At 40.7% G+C, this 19,862-nt stretch overlaps 1 protein-coding gene across 1 annotated transcript in view; it reads left to right on the forward strand.

Moving 5' to 3' along the window:
• phf21b (PHD finger protein 21B) overlaps positions 1-19,862 on the forward strand; it is a 252,118-nt gene that overhangs the window by 116,895 nt on the left and 115,361 nt on the right. The window contains exon 6 of the mRNA XM_078568333.1: positions 13,926-14,018. Coding sequence (XP_078424459.1) covers positions 13,926-14,018 — 93 coding nt within the window. The remainder of the gene's footprint in view (positions 1-13,925; positions 14,019-19,862) is intronic.

Consider the following 19,862-nt stretch of genomic DNA (forward strand, 5'->3'; position numbering starts at 1 on the left):
AACAGCAAAGCAACAGGACGCATGCATTGTGTCTGTCATATTTTCCCTTCTGTGCCGCAACTGTTCTATTGGGGCAGTCCATGAGGCCACCTTTGAGAATTCATTATTGATTACATTTGTGACATTGAGTAAATGCAAGGCTGAGAGTCATGAACAGTTAGCAATATATTTTCCTCTTTAAGCTGCATTGGCAAAAAAGGAAGTATTGCCTTGGTCTAAAAGGAGGAAGAAAAATGTAAAATCTTTCGCACCACCAAAACTAATCACTTGAAGATTATTTTTCACATTGGCGAAAAAAACATTTGTGACTGACGAGCAATGACCATGGATCTGGATAGATAAGAGCGTTGATGTTGGAAATAGATCCTTCCATTTGACTAATTTTTGAAAAAGGAACTTTTATGTTTTGTAAATATAAGAGTTATTCACACATGGTATATATGTTTCATATGCATTCCCAATGTATAGAAGTATATCAACTCTGTATAGTGAATTCAAAATGAAAGTAGTATAATGCATTATTACAGTATTAAGTTTTAATTTGTTTATAGGAAAGGAAGCCAGACTTGCACTTATATAGTGCTTTTCATGACCGCTGTTATCTCTCTGTTTTGCAGCCAATTAAGTATTTTTGAAGTTTAGCCACTATTGTAATCAAGGAAACTTGGCAGCCAGTTTGCATACTGTAATGTGATAATGAGCAACTAATATGTTTGTCTGATGTAGATTGAGGGATAAATATTGACCAGGACACCAGGGATAATTCCCTTGCTCGCCTTCAAAATAGTGCCATCAGATCTTTAGCATTGATCTGAGAGTGCAGGCAGGGCCTCGGTTTAGTGTCTCATCTAAAAGATAGCATTTGCTATGTTGCGGTTATCGAAGGAAAAGGTTCAGAGGCATAGAGTCTGAACAGTAACTGTTTATTGTAGTACATAACTATGTACAGATATACAAGACAGAAGGCTTCTTCAGTCCAAGCCATGAGCTATCTCCATTCAGACTACTACTAGTCACGTGATTCCCTTTACATCATCATGTGGGCGGTATTGTTTCCCTAGTCCCACATTAACCCTTTCAGTCCTCTACATTCTAATACTACACCAACCCCAAGTCTTTATCCAAATATATTTACATTCAAATTTACATGCTACCCCTTCTCCCCCCAAGTCTCTGACTTCACAGGTTTAAATGGTCTGGAGGTTTCACAACTCTCCCTGATTGTGTTCTTTTGAAGCTTGGAGGATTCGTAGTCTCACGTTGGATCTCTTTGTTCTAACTTGTCTGTTCATCAGTAGAAACATCAGTATTTTGTGTCTTGTTTGTTTCAGTTCAACACTTGATCCTTTACTTCCTCTCCTTGCTGTTGATTTTTTTCTTTTCCCTATCAATAGTTTCGCTTTCATGGTGGGATGTCATGGGTTTATCTCTCTCTTTACGTTGACTATGTTCCCTATTCTTGTTGATTGAATTGACGCTGGTTCTTTTTAACAATTTCGTCCGCCATGCTTTGCCTTTAGAGCGCGATGACTCCGTGTAGCCCCTGGTTCCTGAAGTTTTGGGGAATCCTGGATTGTGGTCTCCTGAGGTGAGGAAGGCTTTTGATTAACGTCTTGCTGTCTCCAATTGCAGTAACCCTGATGTGGTGGGAAGGTCAGTATTCTCTAATGTAGAAGAGGTGGACCTCATCTGATTTGGTTTTGTTTCTAGTTCTGAAACCATTTGGTTATTTGCACCCTGGGCCACCAGTTCTGGTGGATGGATTGGTGTGAATGCACTTGCTAAGGGGCCAATATTGACAGATGAATGCGGTATCGTACCACTACACTCAGTACTGCACTGGAGTGTCAGACTTGATTTATGTGCTCAAGTCCTGGTGTGGGACTTGAACCATGGAACTTTGTGATTCTGAGGCAAGATTGCTACCAACTGAGCCACAGCTGACATTAATAGTATAGCACATAAAGAACTTTAACTGGCGGCTGGCGTGTGAAAAATACATTTTGAGGCCACTGAAGAACAGTTAGGCTTAGCCTTTCATTTGATATGCCTTCTAATTTCCTCATCCGAAGATTTCCCTCCTCCAGGCTTCCAACTGTGTCCATTCCATTTCCCTCATTTCTGCTCACCTCTTCCTTTCCCTCCCAGAATCACAACATGTTTCGCCTTCTCACTTGCCACCGCACCATCCTCCATATTCATTGGATTATGCTTCACCATTTCTGCTACCTCCAGCATAATGTCACTGTCAAACACATCTTTCCCTCAGCTCCCCTTTTTAGTATTCTGAGGGGAATGTTCCTTCCACAACACACTGGTCAACTCCTTAATCAACTTTTTTTTTCCCCAGGAAGTGCAGGAGAAGCAACAGCTGCCCTTTTACTTTGTCCCTACCCACTATCCACGACCCCAAATGCTAAGTGCAACTGTGATTGACTTGTACTACTTCCGATTTGGAATTGTATTCACAGTTCACAATGTGGCCTCCTCAATGTTGGGTTTAGTCCAGCAAGCATGACCCTAAATTTCTGGTGGCCTGTCATCATAATTCTCTGCCGCACTCCCACTTTGATGTGTATGCCCTCAGCCTCCTGCGCTGATCCAGTGAAACTTGACGTAGGCTTGAGGGTCAGCACCTCAAAGTTCAGTTAAGCACTTTGCAGCTTTCCAGATACAACATTGTGTTCAGATCATTTCAGATCATAACCTCTGCCCTATTTTTCAGATGACAGCTGTTGATTCTGCTATTATCATTTACACATACTGCAGGCCTATCATTTGTTTTCTTGTCCTGTTACTGTCTCCTTTTGCTTTATACCATCATCCATTTTGTTGTTGAATGTCTCTTGCAGTCTGCCTTCCACCCCATAACAGACCTTCCCTTTTGTCCTTTTCGCTAATACTTTCACTGCCTCTGTACTTGCTTAAAACCTGTTAACATCTCTTAACTTTTTCCAGTACTAACAAAAGATCATTGACCTGAAAGATCATTGACCTGGCTTTTCTCTCCAGACGCAGCTTGACTGCTGAGTGTTTCTGGCACTTTCTGTTTGTATCTAAGCATTGCAACTGTAGTTTCTATTGTTAACAACAATATTTATTTATGTAGTGCTTTTAGCATAGAAGAGTTTCTCAAGGAAATTTGCAGAGACATCGATTATAAAAATGAATTCTGAAACAAAGAACAAAATATTTTGTCGGAAGACTAGTTAGGAAAAGACTTGAGAGAGAAGTGGAGAGGCTGATAGATAACTTGGGGAATTCCTGTGTGTGGAGTCTAGACGGTTGCTAATATGAGGCAAAGGGCAGCGGAGGTGCACACTTGGGGAGATGGGAAGATGCAGGGCTGAAGGATGTTGCAGAGATGGGGAAGGATGATGTCATGGAGGAATTTTAACAATAGGGACGATGGTTTTGTTCTTCAAAATGGTTTGCTGAAGGATATTGTTGCTCATTCAAGACTAGGAGTTGGACAAGCAGTCTGTGACACAGTGGCTGGATTGCAAGTTGGTGTAGAGAGCTAGAGCTAGGTGTAGTCAAGTTAACTGTAGAAGTTGACATTGTGGGCTGGATTTTGCAGTCACTAGTGAAGCAATGGCATTTGCCACTGACCTTGAAGAAAACTACCCACAAAGATCTAGCGTTTTCACTGGTGCAGACTTCCCCTTTCCAGAAGTCAGTTTGAATCTTCCACAAAGTCAAGTGAATCTCCAGACGTCCGGCACCAATGAAGATATCAAGCAGGATAAATAGCCAATCGCATTGAAATATTCTCACAGATAGCAACTAAGACATAAAAATGTCACTCCCTTTGCTTCTAGCTTTGAAATTTTTCAGTTAACAAAATAAATGATTGGGATGTACTCACGGCATTGAGATAGAAGCTAAAAAATGAAGAGGCTTTTTAAAAAAAAATTATAATATGTGGAATTTCTTATAATGGGGAGATTTGACATTCAACAAACAGAAATTTACTCTTGCAGGGCCAGTGAGGCTGTTTAGCACTAGTTATGAACTTAGCACATGGTTAAAAGCCCAATTATATCTCATTCAACAAGATGTATGTTTTTGAATGGTTTTCATGGTGAGACTAACAGTGTAAGTTCTCATCAGTTCAACTATTTCATTCTGGGGTTGGTTGTGGGGAGGCAGTGGGTGGTGGAACTTCAACAGCTCACCTTCTGGAGAAGTATACGATTACTGACGGTAACTTCTGGACTTCCATGTTTACCTGTGCATCTGTGGTGTCCAGACCTTGCTGCCCCTCTCAGAGGAGCAATGTTGGCAAACGCTGACATTTTTGCTCTCAATACTACCACCAATCCAGGCTCATTTCTACAAACAATGTCACCAAGTAGCAGCATGTAGATGAGGTAGAGAAGAGGACTAAAAGCAGATCTTAAGGTGACTCCTTTCTATTATACATGCTTACGAACTTAATGGTGAAAATTTACCACTACCTCTACATGATTTCGCAGAGTTTGGCAGCTTTTTTTTGATTGTGAAGTAGATAAAGTAACTTGAAGAGGAAATTGTGCCAAGATCAATTAATCTAATCCAATTTCTAATTATAGTACAAAAGCAAAATGCTGCAGATGCTGGAAATCTGAAATAAAAACAGAGAAGGAAGAGTCTTCGACTTGAAGCGTTAACTCTGTCTCTCTCCACAGATGCTGCCTGACCTGTTGTGTTTCTAGCATTTTCTGTTTTTATTTCTAATTATGATATGTTGCCATGCCACTGAGCCACAGTATTTATGCACACATTTTTCTACTGGGAAAAATATTGTGCAAATCATGAGTCAGTTGAGTAATATGAGAGCAATATCACAGCAAGAATGAAAGATCAGGGTGTCAACTTATTCTTCTACTTTTATTTGAAGGGGTAATGAGTGCAATTAATTTTGGAAATGAGAGCATTATTCTGCAGTCTGCAGTGAATAATACTGATCAATATTTTGATTCTTTTTAAACAAATGCCTTTTATTCATATATAACTAAGAGAATATCAATTTTGCAAATCAAAATAAAATCTGCCTCCTGCAATAGCATGTTCATATTTGACTGCAAGTTATTCATGGACTTTGAGATACAGACATTACAAATGCTAATATTGAAAAACATTGACATTAATTTAATTCACCACCTGGCGCAAACTTGTTGGGCATATCGTTAAAATGGCAATGAAATCACATGGCAATCCTAAACCGTTCCTGCACCCCTCTATTTGAACCAGGCCAAATTGAGGTGAGAAACAGGATTCCTCCTCCCCTGCCTCACCCCTATATGATGACGTTGATTCTATGATGACGTTGATTCTATGATGACGTTGATTCTATTTCTTCCGACATTGGCCAGGAGATGGCTCATCGTAATTTAAATGAGGAGGGAATCAGCCCTACTCTTTTGGCCTCCAATGATTCTTATCCAGAAGTACATGCAGGATGAATGCAGATCTCATAATAGCTCTTTCCGCCAGTACAGATGCTTTGTTGCAAATACCGATAAAAGATTGGTCCTAATGGGAGTTTTACTTCAGAGTACTGGCAGCACCCTTTTGGACTGTTTATACCTGAGAACTGTAATATGGGAATACTAATACAGTATGTTAACCGAGTGTGAATTTAGAGTATGGAAACTAAGGACAAATGGAAGAATGAATTTTAAAAGCTGCTTTAATTCCTCAGGCATTCTTGCAAATTTCAAAACATATCCGCTCAGAATTTGCCAGAGCAGGGCATCCTGTAGCATGTGGCATGAATTGGATTTTTTTCCTTACCCGTCAACTCCAATTATTCTTGCGCCACAAATTGCTGTAAGTGCAAATTGTTAATGGCGTGACAAGGTTGATGAGATGTCTGAAACATTGGTGAATGACTGGGTTAATACTTTATCTCCTTAGCAGCTTAAATGTATTGATAGAGAACAAAACAGAGCAAACAACAGGAAGGAAATAAGGTACATAAGAGTAAAAAAAAACACTTGGAAACAAAATAAATAGGAAAAGTAAGAAATTTAAACATTATAAATTTAAAAATCCTCTAGGAACAATTCACTAACTGCAGGAATGAGACTCCACAGTTTCCAATGTTCCCTTTCTGGGCCCCCACGTTTCAGTGGTATGACAAGGCCATTATTTGCCCCAATAACAGGGCTCTTATTCAAGAAATAGCAGCCCTAATTTTCTGTGGTGAGTTTAATTTGTATTTATGGTGCAAATCCAACAATCTCTTGACATTGGTGGGGAGATTGACATTGAATTCCTGTTTCTGCAAAGCTAATTTTAGAGTGACACCAATGTCTAGCCATTTGTGGCAATTCACAATTAATGGCATATCTCTTCCTTGCCACAAATTGCTGGGGTTTTTTTACAGCTAATAACAGGGAGTTCTATCGGTGAGTGCTGTGAACTCAATGTTATTTTTGCCTAAAACATTGTTTCGTTTATTGGAACAAAATAAATAATAAGTTTTTTAGACCAATTTTACAATGTGTACTGGACTCATTTTGATTCGTAGTGTGAAAATGGCAGTCTTTCATTGCAAAGCACACAAACTTGAATATTAGCATCTCTACATTGCAACATTCAACACAATTGAGAAAGAAAGTGAAAATAAGAACCATCTCTACAGTTTGATGGATTCATTCATTCGTCGCTTCGACGGATGAGTGTTCAGCAAAAAAGAAAACAAGGGAATTGATTCTGAAGTTGTTACAACTGTTTTCTGTGTTTATATAATGAAAGAAAATAGAAGAAAGTAGTCCAATACCCTTGTACTTCTAGGTGGTAAAGGTCGGGGTTTGGAAGGTGCACAGCAGTTACTTAACTGAATTGTGTATCATGTATTCAAATGTTGGTTTAGGCACCTGTGTTTATTGCACTCATTGGAACAGTTATATTGTATTACTTGTAGAGTACAATGATACAGCAAAAATTGTGCAGATCTCACAGGCTTTTTTATTGCACAAGAAAGTATTTAGGAGAAAATTAAACAAGTTAAAATCCTAAGAAGACAATATTAAGTTTCATTTGGGATGAGGGTGGTGGTTGTGTAGGATGCAGGGGAATATATCAATGAATTAAACTTCAGTTTAATTAAATGCTTTTTGAAAACATGAGTTATTTGAAAAAGTTAAAGCAGAATTACAGGCTTTGTGGACATGGTTTAGAGATTTTTGTTTTGAATAACATGACTATGTATACAAATGATGCCATTTCTTCTCCCGGTATCAGCTTAATAACAAAATTCTCCACAATTTTAGAAGGTAAAGAAAGGACTTGCATTTTTATAGCACCTTTCATGATCTGAAGTCATCCCAACATGCTTTACAGCCAATGAGGTACTTTTTTCAGTTGTCAAAGGTGTAATGTAGAAAACTGGGCAGTCAATTTGCACATAACAATGTCCAACAAACAGCAATGTGATAATGATCAGATAATCTTTTTAGTGATGTTGATTGAGGGATAGATATTGGCCAGGCAACTCCCCAATACCTCTTTGAAATAGTGCCATGGAATCTTTTATGTCCATGAGAGAGCAGCCAGGGCCACTGACAACGTCATATCCAACACTGTACCATACCTTTGGTACTGCACTGAAGTGTCAGCCTAGATTCTGTGCATGTCTGTGGAGTAGGGTTTGAATCATCAACTTTCTGACATGGAGGTGAAGGTGCTATTACTGAACCACAACCAGATGTATGAGGTATTGTTACCCATGTATATAAAAACTATTTTATGAAGTGTGGCAGCTTATTGTACACTACCAAAACAATTGAAACTGGGTGGAAGCAAAGATCATTATCATTGGATTACCATTAAGCAGAAATTGAACTGGACCAATCATATAAATACTGGGAGGGAGTTCCAGGATTTTGACCCAGCGACAGTGAAGGAACGGCAATATATTTCCAAGTCAGGATCGTGTGTGGCTGGAGTGGAACTTCCAGGTGGTGGTGTTCCCATGTATCTGCTGCGTTGTCCTTCTAGATGGTGTCGGCTGTGAGTTTGGAAGGTGCTGTCTAAGGAGCCTTGGTGAATTCCTGCAGTGCATCTTATAGCTGGTACACACTGCTGCCACTGTGTATCAGTGTTGGAGGGAGTGAATGTTTGTGGATGGGGTGCTAATCAAGCAGGTTGCTTTGTCCTGTATGGTGTCAAGCTGCTTGAGCGTTGTTGGAGTTGCACTCATCCAGACAATTGGAGATTATTCCATCACAGTTCTGACTTGTAGATGGTGGACAGGCTTTGGGGAGTCAGGAGATGAGTTACTCGCCGCAGGATTTCTAGCCTCTGACCTGCTGTTGTAGCCACAGTATTTATATGGCTAGTCCAGTTCCGTTTCTGGTCATTGGTAACTCCCAGGATGTTAGTGGGGCATTCAGCAAAGGTAATGCCATTGAATGTCAAGAGGCAATGGTTGGATTCTCTCATGCTGGAGATGCCCATTGCCTGGCAGTTGTGTGGCGCGAATGTTACTTGCCAATTGTCAGCCCAAGCCTTGATATTGTCAAGGTCTTGCTGCATTTGAACATGGAATGCTTCAGTATCTGAGGAGTCACAAATGGGCTGAACATTGTGCAATCATCAGTGGACATCTCCACTTCTGGTCTTATGATGGAAGGAAGGTCATTGATGAAGCAGCTGAAGATGGTTGCACCTAGGACACTACTTTGAGGAACTCGTGCAGTGATGTCCTGGAGCTGAGATGACTGATCGCCAACCACCACAACCATCTTCCTTTGTGCCAAGTATGACTCCAACCAGCAGAGAGTTTTCCCCTGATTCCCATTGACTCCAGTTTGCTAGGGCTCCTTCATGTCACACTCAGTTAAATGCTGCCTTGATGCCAAAGCAGTCTCTCTCACCTCACCTTGAACGTTCAGCTCTTTTATCCATGTTTGAACCAAGGCTGTAATGAGGTCAGGAGCTCAGTGGCCTTGATGGAACCCAAACTGAGCATCAGCGAGCAGGTTATTACTAAGCAAGTGCCGCTTGATAGCATTGTTGATGATTCCTTCCATTACTTTACTGATGATTGAGAGTAGACTGATGGGGTGGTAATTGGCGAGTTTGGATTTGTCCTGTTTTTTGTGTACAGGACATACCTGGACAATTTTTCACATTGCCGGGTAGATGCCAGCATTGTAGCTGTACTCGAACAGCTTTGCTAGGGGTGCAACAAGTTCTGGAGCACAAGTCTTCAGTACTATTGTCAGGGCCCATAGCCTTTGCAGTATCCAGTGCCTTCAGCCATTTCTTGATGATGTGTTGAGTGAATTGAATTGACCGAAGGCTGGCATTTGTGATGCTGGGGACATCCGGAGGAGGCCAAGATGGATCATTCACTCGGCACTTCTGGCTGAAGATCGTAGCAAATGTTTCAGCCTTATCTGTTGCAATGATGTGCTGGGCTCCTCCATCATTGAGGATGGGGATGTTTGTGGAGCCTCCTCCCCTAGTGAGTTGTTTAATTGTCCACCACCATTCACAACTGGGTGTTGCAGAACTGCAGAGCTTAGATCTGATACATTGGTTGTGGAATCACTTAGCTCTGCCTATTGCTTGCTGCTTATGCTATCTGGTATGCAAGTAGTCCTGCGTTGTAGCTTCACTAAGTTGACACCTCATTTTTAGGTATGCCTGATGCTGCTCCTGGCATGTCCTCCTGCACCCTTCATTGAACCAAGGTTGATTCCCTGACTTGTTGGTAATGTTAGAGTGGGGAAATGCCGGGCCATGAGGTTAGATTGTGGTCAAGTATAATTCTGCTGCTGCTGTTGATGGCCCACAGTGCCCCGTGGATGCCCAGTCTTGAATTGCTAGATTTATTCGAAACCTATCCCATTTAGCACGGTGGTAGTGCTACACAACACGATAGAGGGTATCCTCAATGTGATGACAGGACTTGGTCTCCACGAGGACTCTGCGATGGTCATTCCTACCGATACTGTCATGCACAGGTGCACCCTAGGCAGGCAGGTTGGTGAGGATGTGGTCATGTATGTTTTTCCCCTCTTGTTGGTTCCCTTACCACCTACCACAGACCCTGTCTAGCAGTTATGTCCTTTACAACTCGGCCAGCTCGGTCTGTAGTGATGCCACTAAGCCACTCTTGGTGATGGACATTAAAATCCTCCCACCCAGAGTACATCTGTGCCTTTGTCACCCTCAGTGATTTCTCCAATTTGCTTCAACATAGAGAGGAGTATCCCCCACTCTGCATTAACACCAAGTTATAGCTCATCAACAAAAGGGACAGTAGCAACATGGATACGGAATTGGCCGAGTGGAGGAAACAGAGTAGTGCATAATGGATGTTTTTCGTGATAGGGGAAGGTTTGTAGTGGAGTTCTCCAGGAGTCAGTGTTGGGACCTTTGCTTTTCCTGACATATATTAATGACCTAGATCTTGATCTACACGGCACAGGTTCAAAGTTTGCAGATGATACAAAACTCGGAACAATTGTGAACTGAGAAGGATAATGTAGAACTTCAAAAAGACGTAGACATGTTGGTGGAATGGGCAGACAGGTGGCAGATGAAGTTCAATGCAGAGAAATGTGAAATGATTCATTTTGGTAGAAAGAACATAAAGAAACAATATAAAATAGGAGTTGCAACTCTAAAGGGAGTGCAAGAGTAGAGGGACCTGTGTGTATATGTACATATGTCACTGAAGGTGGCAGGACCGGTTGAGAGCGCAGTTAATAAAGCATACAGTATCCTGGGTTTTATTAATGGAGCATAGAGTACAAGAGCAAGGAAGTTATGTTGAACTTCTATAATTCACCACTAGTTCAGCCTCAGCTGGATGCTGCACTTTAAGAAGGACGTGACGGTATTGGAGAGATTGCAGAAAGACTCACACAAGAATGGTTGATGGGATGAGGAACTTCAGTTATGAAGATAGATTGGAGAAGTTAGGACTGTTTTCCTTAGAGGAAAGAAGGCTGAGAAGAAATCTAATAGAGATATTCAAAATCCCGAGCTGTCTGGACAGAGTAGCTGGGAGGAGCTGTCCCCATTCGTGAAAGGATCAAGAATGAGAGGACACAGTTTTAAAGTAATTAGTGAAAGAAGCAATCGTGATATGAGAGAAAACTTTTTCACACAGCGAGTGGTTAGGGTCTGGAATGCACTGCTTGAGAGTGTGGTGGAGGCAGGTTCAATTGAAGCATTCAAAAGGGCACTAGACTGTTATTTGAAAAGGAAGAACTTGCAGTGTTATGGAGAGAAGGCAGGAGAATGGAACTAGGTGAGTTGCTCATTTGGAGAGCCAATACAGACATGATGAGCTAAATGGCCCCCTCCTGCGCCATACCAATACTGTGATCCTGAGAGCGCAGATAACATTGAGCGAAGAAGATACACTCATGTTCATCAATCTCTCCCAATGATCCCATTACCATGTTACAGATCCATGCAAGCACTTTATTACTATAAACAGTTCACAAACTTTTAAGGTTTGAGTGAGTGACTTTCCCATTTTTTCAGCCTCTCATCCTTTAACAAAGCATCCCTGTTCAGCAGAACTGGCAACTGTTTTAACCCACAAACAATAATGTACATTGAATACTTAAGTAGCGTGAACCCACACTCCCCTGCTTCTTCTATCTGTTCTTTCCACCAGAAGCTATCTGGGTAACATTTGTGCAGTCATTTTAGCCCGCTCAACAGCAATGCCCAATTGTAGACCCTGTTTTTGAACACGCCACCTGTAATAAATTGATATCACCAACACTATGAGTTGAAACAACACCAGCATAAGAACTGGGCACAACATCGTGTCCATCACACCAATAGCTGTCGGGCTGCCTGTGAACAATGACTCTTGCCAGCTCACATATCCAACCTGATCCAACACTGTGCGAACATTCACCCATTTAAGCTATTTGATGATTAATATCCACAGCAATCACCGATTCAAACACTGTAGCTACTGAAAGCTTCAACTTCATTTCTGCATCTCCTCCTTCTGAATAACATGGTTAGGATCAAAGTAGAATTGCTGCAAACTCAGATTTTCAGGATGCCATTTTAAAGCCTGTGGTAATTTTGTGTTGATAGAATTGTAAACTGCCACACTACACAATTATATGAGATTGATTAGAATAATAAAATGCAACTTCCAGATGTGTGTATATCTGTATCTGATCATTAGTAACATCAAAACCATGAAAAGGATGCAATATGTACAAACTTAACCTCAAATCTATTTCCATTGAATTTAGTAAATCCGTGCTATGGATCCCAAAATAATATCTAGCAATCCCATTAAACTTCAAATAAATTTTCAACATGGAAATTATTGCTTGGTGAGTTAAAAATATAATTAATGTGATAATATAAACCACAGCAAAATACATGGATGCTTGTGAAGTTAACTTCTCTGCATTTCAAAAGGAGACAAACCCAGACATCATCAATCAATGTCAGGTTCTTGCAGCCTCAAAGTAAACTTATAATTGAAACACTCTATGAAACAATTTGTGTTACAGTCCAACTATAAGATGTCAACAGATGATTATCATCGCAGCAGAAATCGCCTTTCTTCTTTTCCCTGGTCTCATATTCTTGGATCATCAAGAAAATTAAACAGTCATTTCAAATCACTGACTCATTGGAATTTGTCAGAAATTCAAAATCCCAATTATTTGTGACCCTCTCTGGAAGTAGAGATTCTCTCATAACTTATTGTAACCAGAATTTAATTGTGTTCCCAGTGTAAGTCAGATTTTCACAATTTAATAGGTTAATCAGCACTGTAAGTGCACTTGCACCAGAAGGGCTATAGCGGTTCAAGAAGCACCAGCTTCTCAAGGGCGATTAGGGCTGGGCAACAAATGTTGCCCTTGCCAGCGATGCCCACTTCTCATGAAAGAATAAAAAAATGAACCTCAATTCCAATTTAATTGAGACAAAAATTTTAAACCAAACAGAACACATTAAAAAAGGTGAGTCCATAGCCAGAGACACAGGCTGTGATTTTCTGGCCCTGTCATGGTGGGATCTGCAGCGGGAGATTTGGCAGCCCAGCCAAAAGTCCAATGACTTTTGTTGGGACCGGACAATCCAGGTCGTGGCGGAAAACCCCGCCCACAGAAACATTCAAATACACTTACAAAAATTAAGTCTTTTTCTTTCCTTCAAGTGCCTTTCTGAATTACTGTAAAAAATCTGAATAAAATGGTACAAAAGATTAGGTTTTAGTAGAAATCAAACGTCAGTATTCCAATATAGAATTAGAGGGCAGAGCTTCCGCAGTTTATGAACTCTGAAACAGCCACACTAGCTTCTCCAATTTAAAATGTAATCCAGAAATTTCCCCAGTTCTGGGTTCAAAATCTTAAACTTCAAATGAACACATTCAACAATCCTCATACTCCCATGCATACCCAAAAACAATATGCATGTATGCTTACAGAGGACAAACAATTGACAAACTCAAACGGCATATGCCAGTAACTATAACAGATATAACAGAGAAGTATTGTCGGGTAACAAGTACCTGAGGGGCCAAGGAAACATCTAACTGCTCCTTCTCCATACCTAATATTTCCACTTGAACAGTCCAGCTTGGGGCTGCAAAGTCGAAGAAGGTGAAGTAGTGCAGACAGGAATTGCTAAATTCTTTTAAAGATGCATTCAACCTTTCAGCTACGAAACTCACATGGAGTGAAATATTCAATTTTTGTGTGTGCAGGATTTAATTTTTTTATACTTTTACTTTATGTTTCCCCTTGAGGAAAATATTTCTCTTTCAGACAAGATCATTAATGGTTAAATTGTCGAATGTCTATTGTTCTTGTCAAGTTAGAAATTTCAAATTTTGTAGAAATTGTAAATTAACTTCCAGAGTTGAAATTACAAACAGACACTGACTGACAGTTCTAATAATATTGTCATTCTTTTTCCATATACAGACACTGGGAACTATTACTGCAGTGCCCATTAAGGTCCCCCAGGTCAGCTCATTGCAGAGGTTGGCAAGCCAAGGACCAGCAGTGCTACCTCAGGTAAAGATAATAATGTTAAAGGCTGAATGATACTTTCATTGTGCTGAAACTTCAGATATCGGATGCTTTGCATAAATTGATGATATTGCATCGTTTGATCCATTTGTTGTGATAATCAGTCATTGGTGTTTTGAAATCCCAGTAATTGATAATGAGGGATATCAAAGTAGTATGTGTACTTAAGAAGCTATTTTTATATTGTTTTAGCTTCTAAATGAATAGATAATAATGCCTTAGAATTGTGAAGTTAGTGCCAGATATTAGTTATCATTAAACTATGGAGTGGTGAATGAAGAGAAAATGTGGGCTGTTTGCTCATAAAGTTCAATATGAAACTGAGAGAATTGTTAACTATAATTTTATTGTGCAAAAATATTTACTAATCTTGGTAACAGTGAGTAGAACTGAAACAGATCCAGACCCAGTGTAATTGTTGTAATATCCCAACAAAAGCACTAAAAGTGATAGATTCATGTGTAAAGAAATTATCATTACTTGCCACTAATATTGTCTGTACAGTGGTACAGAGTGTTGCCAGCTGTTGCAATGTACAAGCAACATCCTACTTAAAATGAGTAAAACAATTCATATTTGTTTGAATGATTTGGGGAGTATAATAGACACCATCTAAGATAATACTTTACAGAGATTCTTCCACCACACAGTTCAATTAGATGAATTAATGTACATAATTAAAATTTACATTCATCTTGGGCAGTAATTTGAGGGAGAGTGATGGAATAGGCCTCAGCATCAGTAGGCAGGGAATGGGAGAGAAAATGAGCCAGGATCACTGCCATGACTTATTTTGGGAAATTGACAGCACCTTCCAAACCCATGACCTCTACTGCCTAGAAGGACAAGGGTTGCAGATGCACGGGAACATAACCACCTGCAAGTTCCCCTCCAAGCCTCACACCATCCTGACTTGGAATTGTATTGCCATTCTTTCAATGTTGCTGGGTAAAAATCCTAGAACATCCTTCCTAACAGTACTGTGGGTATATCTACACCACATGGACTGTAGTGTTTTAAGAAGGCAGCTTGCCACCACCTTTTCAAGGGCAATTAGGGATGGGCAGTAAATGCTGGCCTAGCCAGTGACACCCACATCCTGTGAAAGAATGAAGTGCCTGTGTGTAGGCAGTAGCTTAGGATAGGATCAGGTTTGGCAGCGAACCTATGATTTAATGGCCACTTGGGCATTTTATTGAGCACTATCACACCTATGGACTAATACCCATGGGTTATTTCTTTTAGGGCAAGGGAAGGAATAATTGCTAAAACATCTTGGAACAGCCATGTCTCTGCTAAATCCAATTTAGCCCTGTTATTTTGGTACCAAAAACTTTAAGTAGGTTGATTTGATGCAATCAGAATTTGTTTTTGACACAGAAAGTATCCCAAAAGTTGTTAATGGTGTATCTCTTTAACACTTTTGAAACGCAGGTAGTGAATTTCCCTCTTAAAGCTGGTATTCTCTTGCCTCTAAATATTAAGGGCCTGGATTTTGTGTTATGAATAAAAGGGAGTCTATCAGTGCTCACTATTGTTATGGAGTAGATCAGACAGCAACTTCTAGAGTCTGCATATGTGCAGTTAAATGTGGAGATTAGGAAGTTGCTGTCCAGATTGCCCTACTCCTCCACTGGCTTCGCTATACTGGTACCTCACTGAGAGATTCTGCATTCAAATACATGAAGGGTGTGAAGTTGCAGAACTACCAACAAGCTAACCACTAAACATGCAAGAAAAGGTTAGGGCTTATCATTTCAAATGTGAACCTTTTCTCCCTCCCCCCCGCCCCTACTGGTTTTGGACCTTTTGAAACCTAGCCAAGCATTCAGAATGGGCTCAAGTGTAATAACAGCCCTTGAGAAATATCAATAATGTTTTTTCCTAAGCTACGTGAGATAGCCTATCAATCAATGCACTCCAGCAACAGATGTCTGCTCTTTTTATTCTGACAGTTGCAGCCTGTTTTTCTTTCTTTTTTTAAAGGGCTGGGGATTTAAATAACTTCAGACCTTATCCACCCTTCACAAGCATTTACACCTCCTCCATAAATTTGTGACTCCCTCATTGGGTTAAGGCCCTTAGAACGTGGAGTCTGTTTCAATTCGGCACTAGTTTCAAGTGGCCCTGCTGAATTCGGGTTTCCTGCCTGGATACATGCCCTGCTCCTTCACCCGCCAGCAAAAATAGGATGTGCTGGAAATGGGGCGGGACTGCCACATTCGGATCCTGCCCTCCATTTTTAAAGGCTTGTGGAGCCCGCCCAACTCTGCAAAAATCTGGCCCATTGAATCTATTATTCTCTCCACTGGTGACAAACATGCTTGTTGTGGACTGTCCTATTCAGTCAGTTGCAAATCACTGAAAACAGTTAGGTTTTTTTTATCTTATATAGTAAAGCTATAGCCTGTATTATTATGAAGCAGCATCCGTTGTGTTGTTGCAGGCATTTATTCATTTTTTATTGATATTTCCACATAAACAGGATTATGGTTTACAAATGAGGCCCGATAGCCTGACTTTCTTCCTCCTTGAGCACCCTCCCAAACCACCACCTCCGCACTCGTACAAAATCCTAACATCACCTCCGAATTCCTATCACATTCCACCACCAAATTTGACTTTTTCCAAATCTAGACCTCTTTTCCCCGCCCCCCCCCGCCACCCCTCATCCTGCTTAATCTCAGAAATACCCTCAATCTTCCCAACTTCCACAATTCCTCCCCAAACTTCCCAGTACTATTATCTGCTTCCTACTTGCAAATTGGAACATTTTCCCCAAGCATTTTGCTGAATATCCTATTAAGAATAAAAGTGAAATTGGGTAATAATTTAAATAATTGAAGCAATGTATAATGATCATTAAGACCAGACGTGCAGATTTCATGCATGCAAACACATACACAGGCCATGTCCAAATGCAGCAAGACCTGGACATTATTCTGGCTTGGGCTGACAAGTGGTAAGGAACATTCGTGCCACACAAGTGCCAGGCAATGACCATCTACAACAAGAGAGAATCTAACCATTGCTCCTTGATATTCAATGGCATTACCATCGCTGAATCCCTCGCTATCATCACCCTGGGGTGACAATTGACCAAAAACTGAATTGGACTAGCCATATGAATACTGTGGCTACAAGAGCAGGTCAGAGGCTAGGAATTCCTCTGGTTTCTGGTTAAGTCTATGGGTTACTGTTGCCTTAATGGAGATTAGTTTGGGAATTTGTTGAAAGTTATGATAGCAGTAATTTGTAGCCATGTATATATATTTTAACCTGTGTAAATTAATAAATGTTTCTTCTCTCTGGAGTATTTGTTAAATAATTTACTTCACTCAATTTCTTTTCATTCCTGTAAGACCCACTAAATCTTGCCTCACCTGACTCCCCAAAGCCTGTACACCATCTACAAGGCACAAGTAGGAGCGTGATGGAATACTCTCCACTTGCCTGGATGAGTGCAGCTCCAACAACGCTCAAGAAGCTTGACACCATCTAGAACAACGCAGCTCACTTGATCGGCACCCCTTCCACAAACATTCACTCCCTCCACCTCCGATGAGCAGTGGCAGCAGTGTGTACCAGCTACAAGATACACTGCAGAAGTTCACCAAGGCTCCTTAGGCAGCACCTTCCAAACCTGCGACTGCCACCATCTGGAAGGACAAGGGCAGCAGATAGATGGGAAAACCACCACCTGCAAGTTTCCCTCCAAGCCACCACCATCTTGACTTGGAATTATATTGTCGTTCCTTCACTGTCGCTGGGTCAAAATCCTAGAACTCCCTCTCCAACAGCACTGTGGGTGTACCTGCACCACATGGACTGCAGTGGTTCAAGAAGGCAGCTCACCGCCACCTTCTCAAGGACAGTTAGGGATGGGCAGTAAATGCTGGCCTAGCCAGTGATGCCCACATCTCGTAAATGAATAAAAAATTACACGTAATTCAACCCTAGATGTAGATAACGCTCCAGGACGATGTCTAATTAAAAAATTCCAAAAAGAGAGTTTTGTTTGTTTAGTCAATGTAGATTTGTAGTGTGGTAAGGCAGTGTGTTACATGGCAAAACACTGTTTCAGCAATACAGTCTCCTCTGACTCACTGTGATCAGCAACCGGGGCAATTGGCTGGCTTAATATATGCTAATTTGTTATGAACACACTTCCTTCCTGTCACACTTCAAATATCACTTACATTTAAGGTGGGGGTGGGGGGTGGGGGGGATGTAGTGTGAAGCGAAAGATAGAGTTCATGGATTATATTCGAAGTTGCTTTCTAAATTACTATGTTACAAGTGCAATGGAGTAAGATGCAGTTTGAGATCTTCTTTTGAGATAATTAATGTGGATAATTAAGTGACCTGAAGCTTAGAGAACACTTAGGGGCCAGTGATTGTAGCATAATTAGTTTTACGGTCAGAATACTTGATGAGGACTAATTTGTAGGATTATGGGGATAAAGCTGGGGTGTCAGACTAAATTAGCTTTTTCAAAGAGCCACCACAGGCATGACAGATCGGATGCCTCTTTGGTGCCTTAAGATTCTATGATTGTAATATAAAGGGGCAAAATGTTGAAAAGCCAATTTTTTTGGTGTGGGAAGGAACAAATTTTTAGAGGTTTGGAATAGATCATGCTCACATTAATTGTATTGGAAACTTTGAGGATAAAGCCAAAAAAAAGTGAGAAATAGCTAAGTACAAGATGGATAGACGTAGACCAGAAAAATTCTCACCAGGAACGATAACTGGAGCGCTATGGATTGATAAGACGAAAAACTTAGTTTAAGAAAGGAGCATACAATGAAATTAAGGCTTTCAATAGAGAAGAAAGTCAGAAGAAATGCCAAGCAAAGAAGTTAAAAAGCAAAAAGGAGAAGGAAGAATATGGAAGAAAGACTGATTTTCTGCCACTCCTAAATAGCACCAACAAAGTAGACCTTTAAAGCATTGGATTTTTTAACTGTGGTTGATGGCAGTAATAGATGAACCCCCACCAGGATGCGGCCTCTACTTGCAAAACTTGGACTGAAATTTAATGGACTGTACAATAGTCCGTATGATATATGTCTGGATTTGAGGACAGCACCACACTTGGAAGCATTTTCAGATTTTGTGTGGAGTAATCTGTATGCGTTTGAAAGGAAATGCTATGCTACTCCATATCAACAAACTGGGGGGATCTGGTTCATAATCCTTCTATGATGACACAGTTCAGCTAGACTGTTGGCATTGGGATCACAGGAAAATATTCTCAGCTCAATCTTTGTAGGGGTACATGACAAGAACTAAGGAGTTGAGTGTTTGGAGATAAATCTGTTTGCCCCTTCAGACAATCATCAACTCCTGCATTTCTGCAGAAGGACAGAGTGATCTCTTTTTTGTGGACGTGGAGAGTTGCTTTATGAGTTTGACCTGGTTACCCAATAAAAGATTCAAGTAGAAGGAATTTTGAAAAATGTATTCACAGGATGTAGACTGGTTGCACTTATTATCTATCCCTAATTGCCATGAGAAGGCAATGCTGGGCTTTATTGAATTGGTGCAATCCTTGTTCTGCAGACTTTCCTTTCAGTTGCTAACAAGGCATTTTCAATGGTTCACATGTGGCAACACCTTGTACCTTACTGAAGCCTCCCTCACCTGGCTATATTTTCTACTCCCTGTACCAACCTCACCCAAGTCATTGAAGTGGCAGCATAGCTTTTATCTCCAAATTGAGCCTTGCTCTGTTCAAAATTACAAATGAGATCCTCTGATTGTAACTGTGGTGCACAATCCCTCCTTGCCCTCCTCCCACAACCACTCTGCAGCCTTTGACATGGT

Source organism: Cetorhinus maximus, chromosome 22, assembly GCF_964194155.1.
Source record: "Cetorhinus maximus chromosome 22, sCetMax3.hap1.1, whole genome shotgun sequence".
Classification (NCBI taxonomy): Eukaryota; Metazoa; Chordata; class Chondrichthyes; order Lamniformes; family Cetorhinidae; genus Cetorhinus; species Cetorhinus maximus.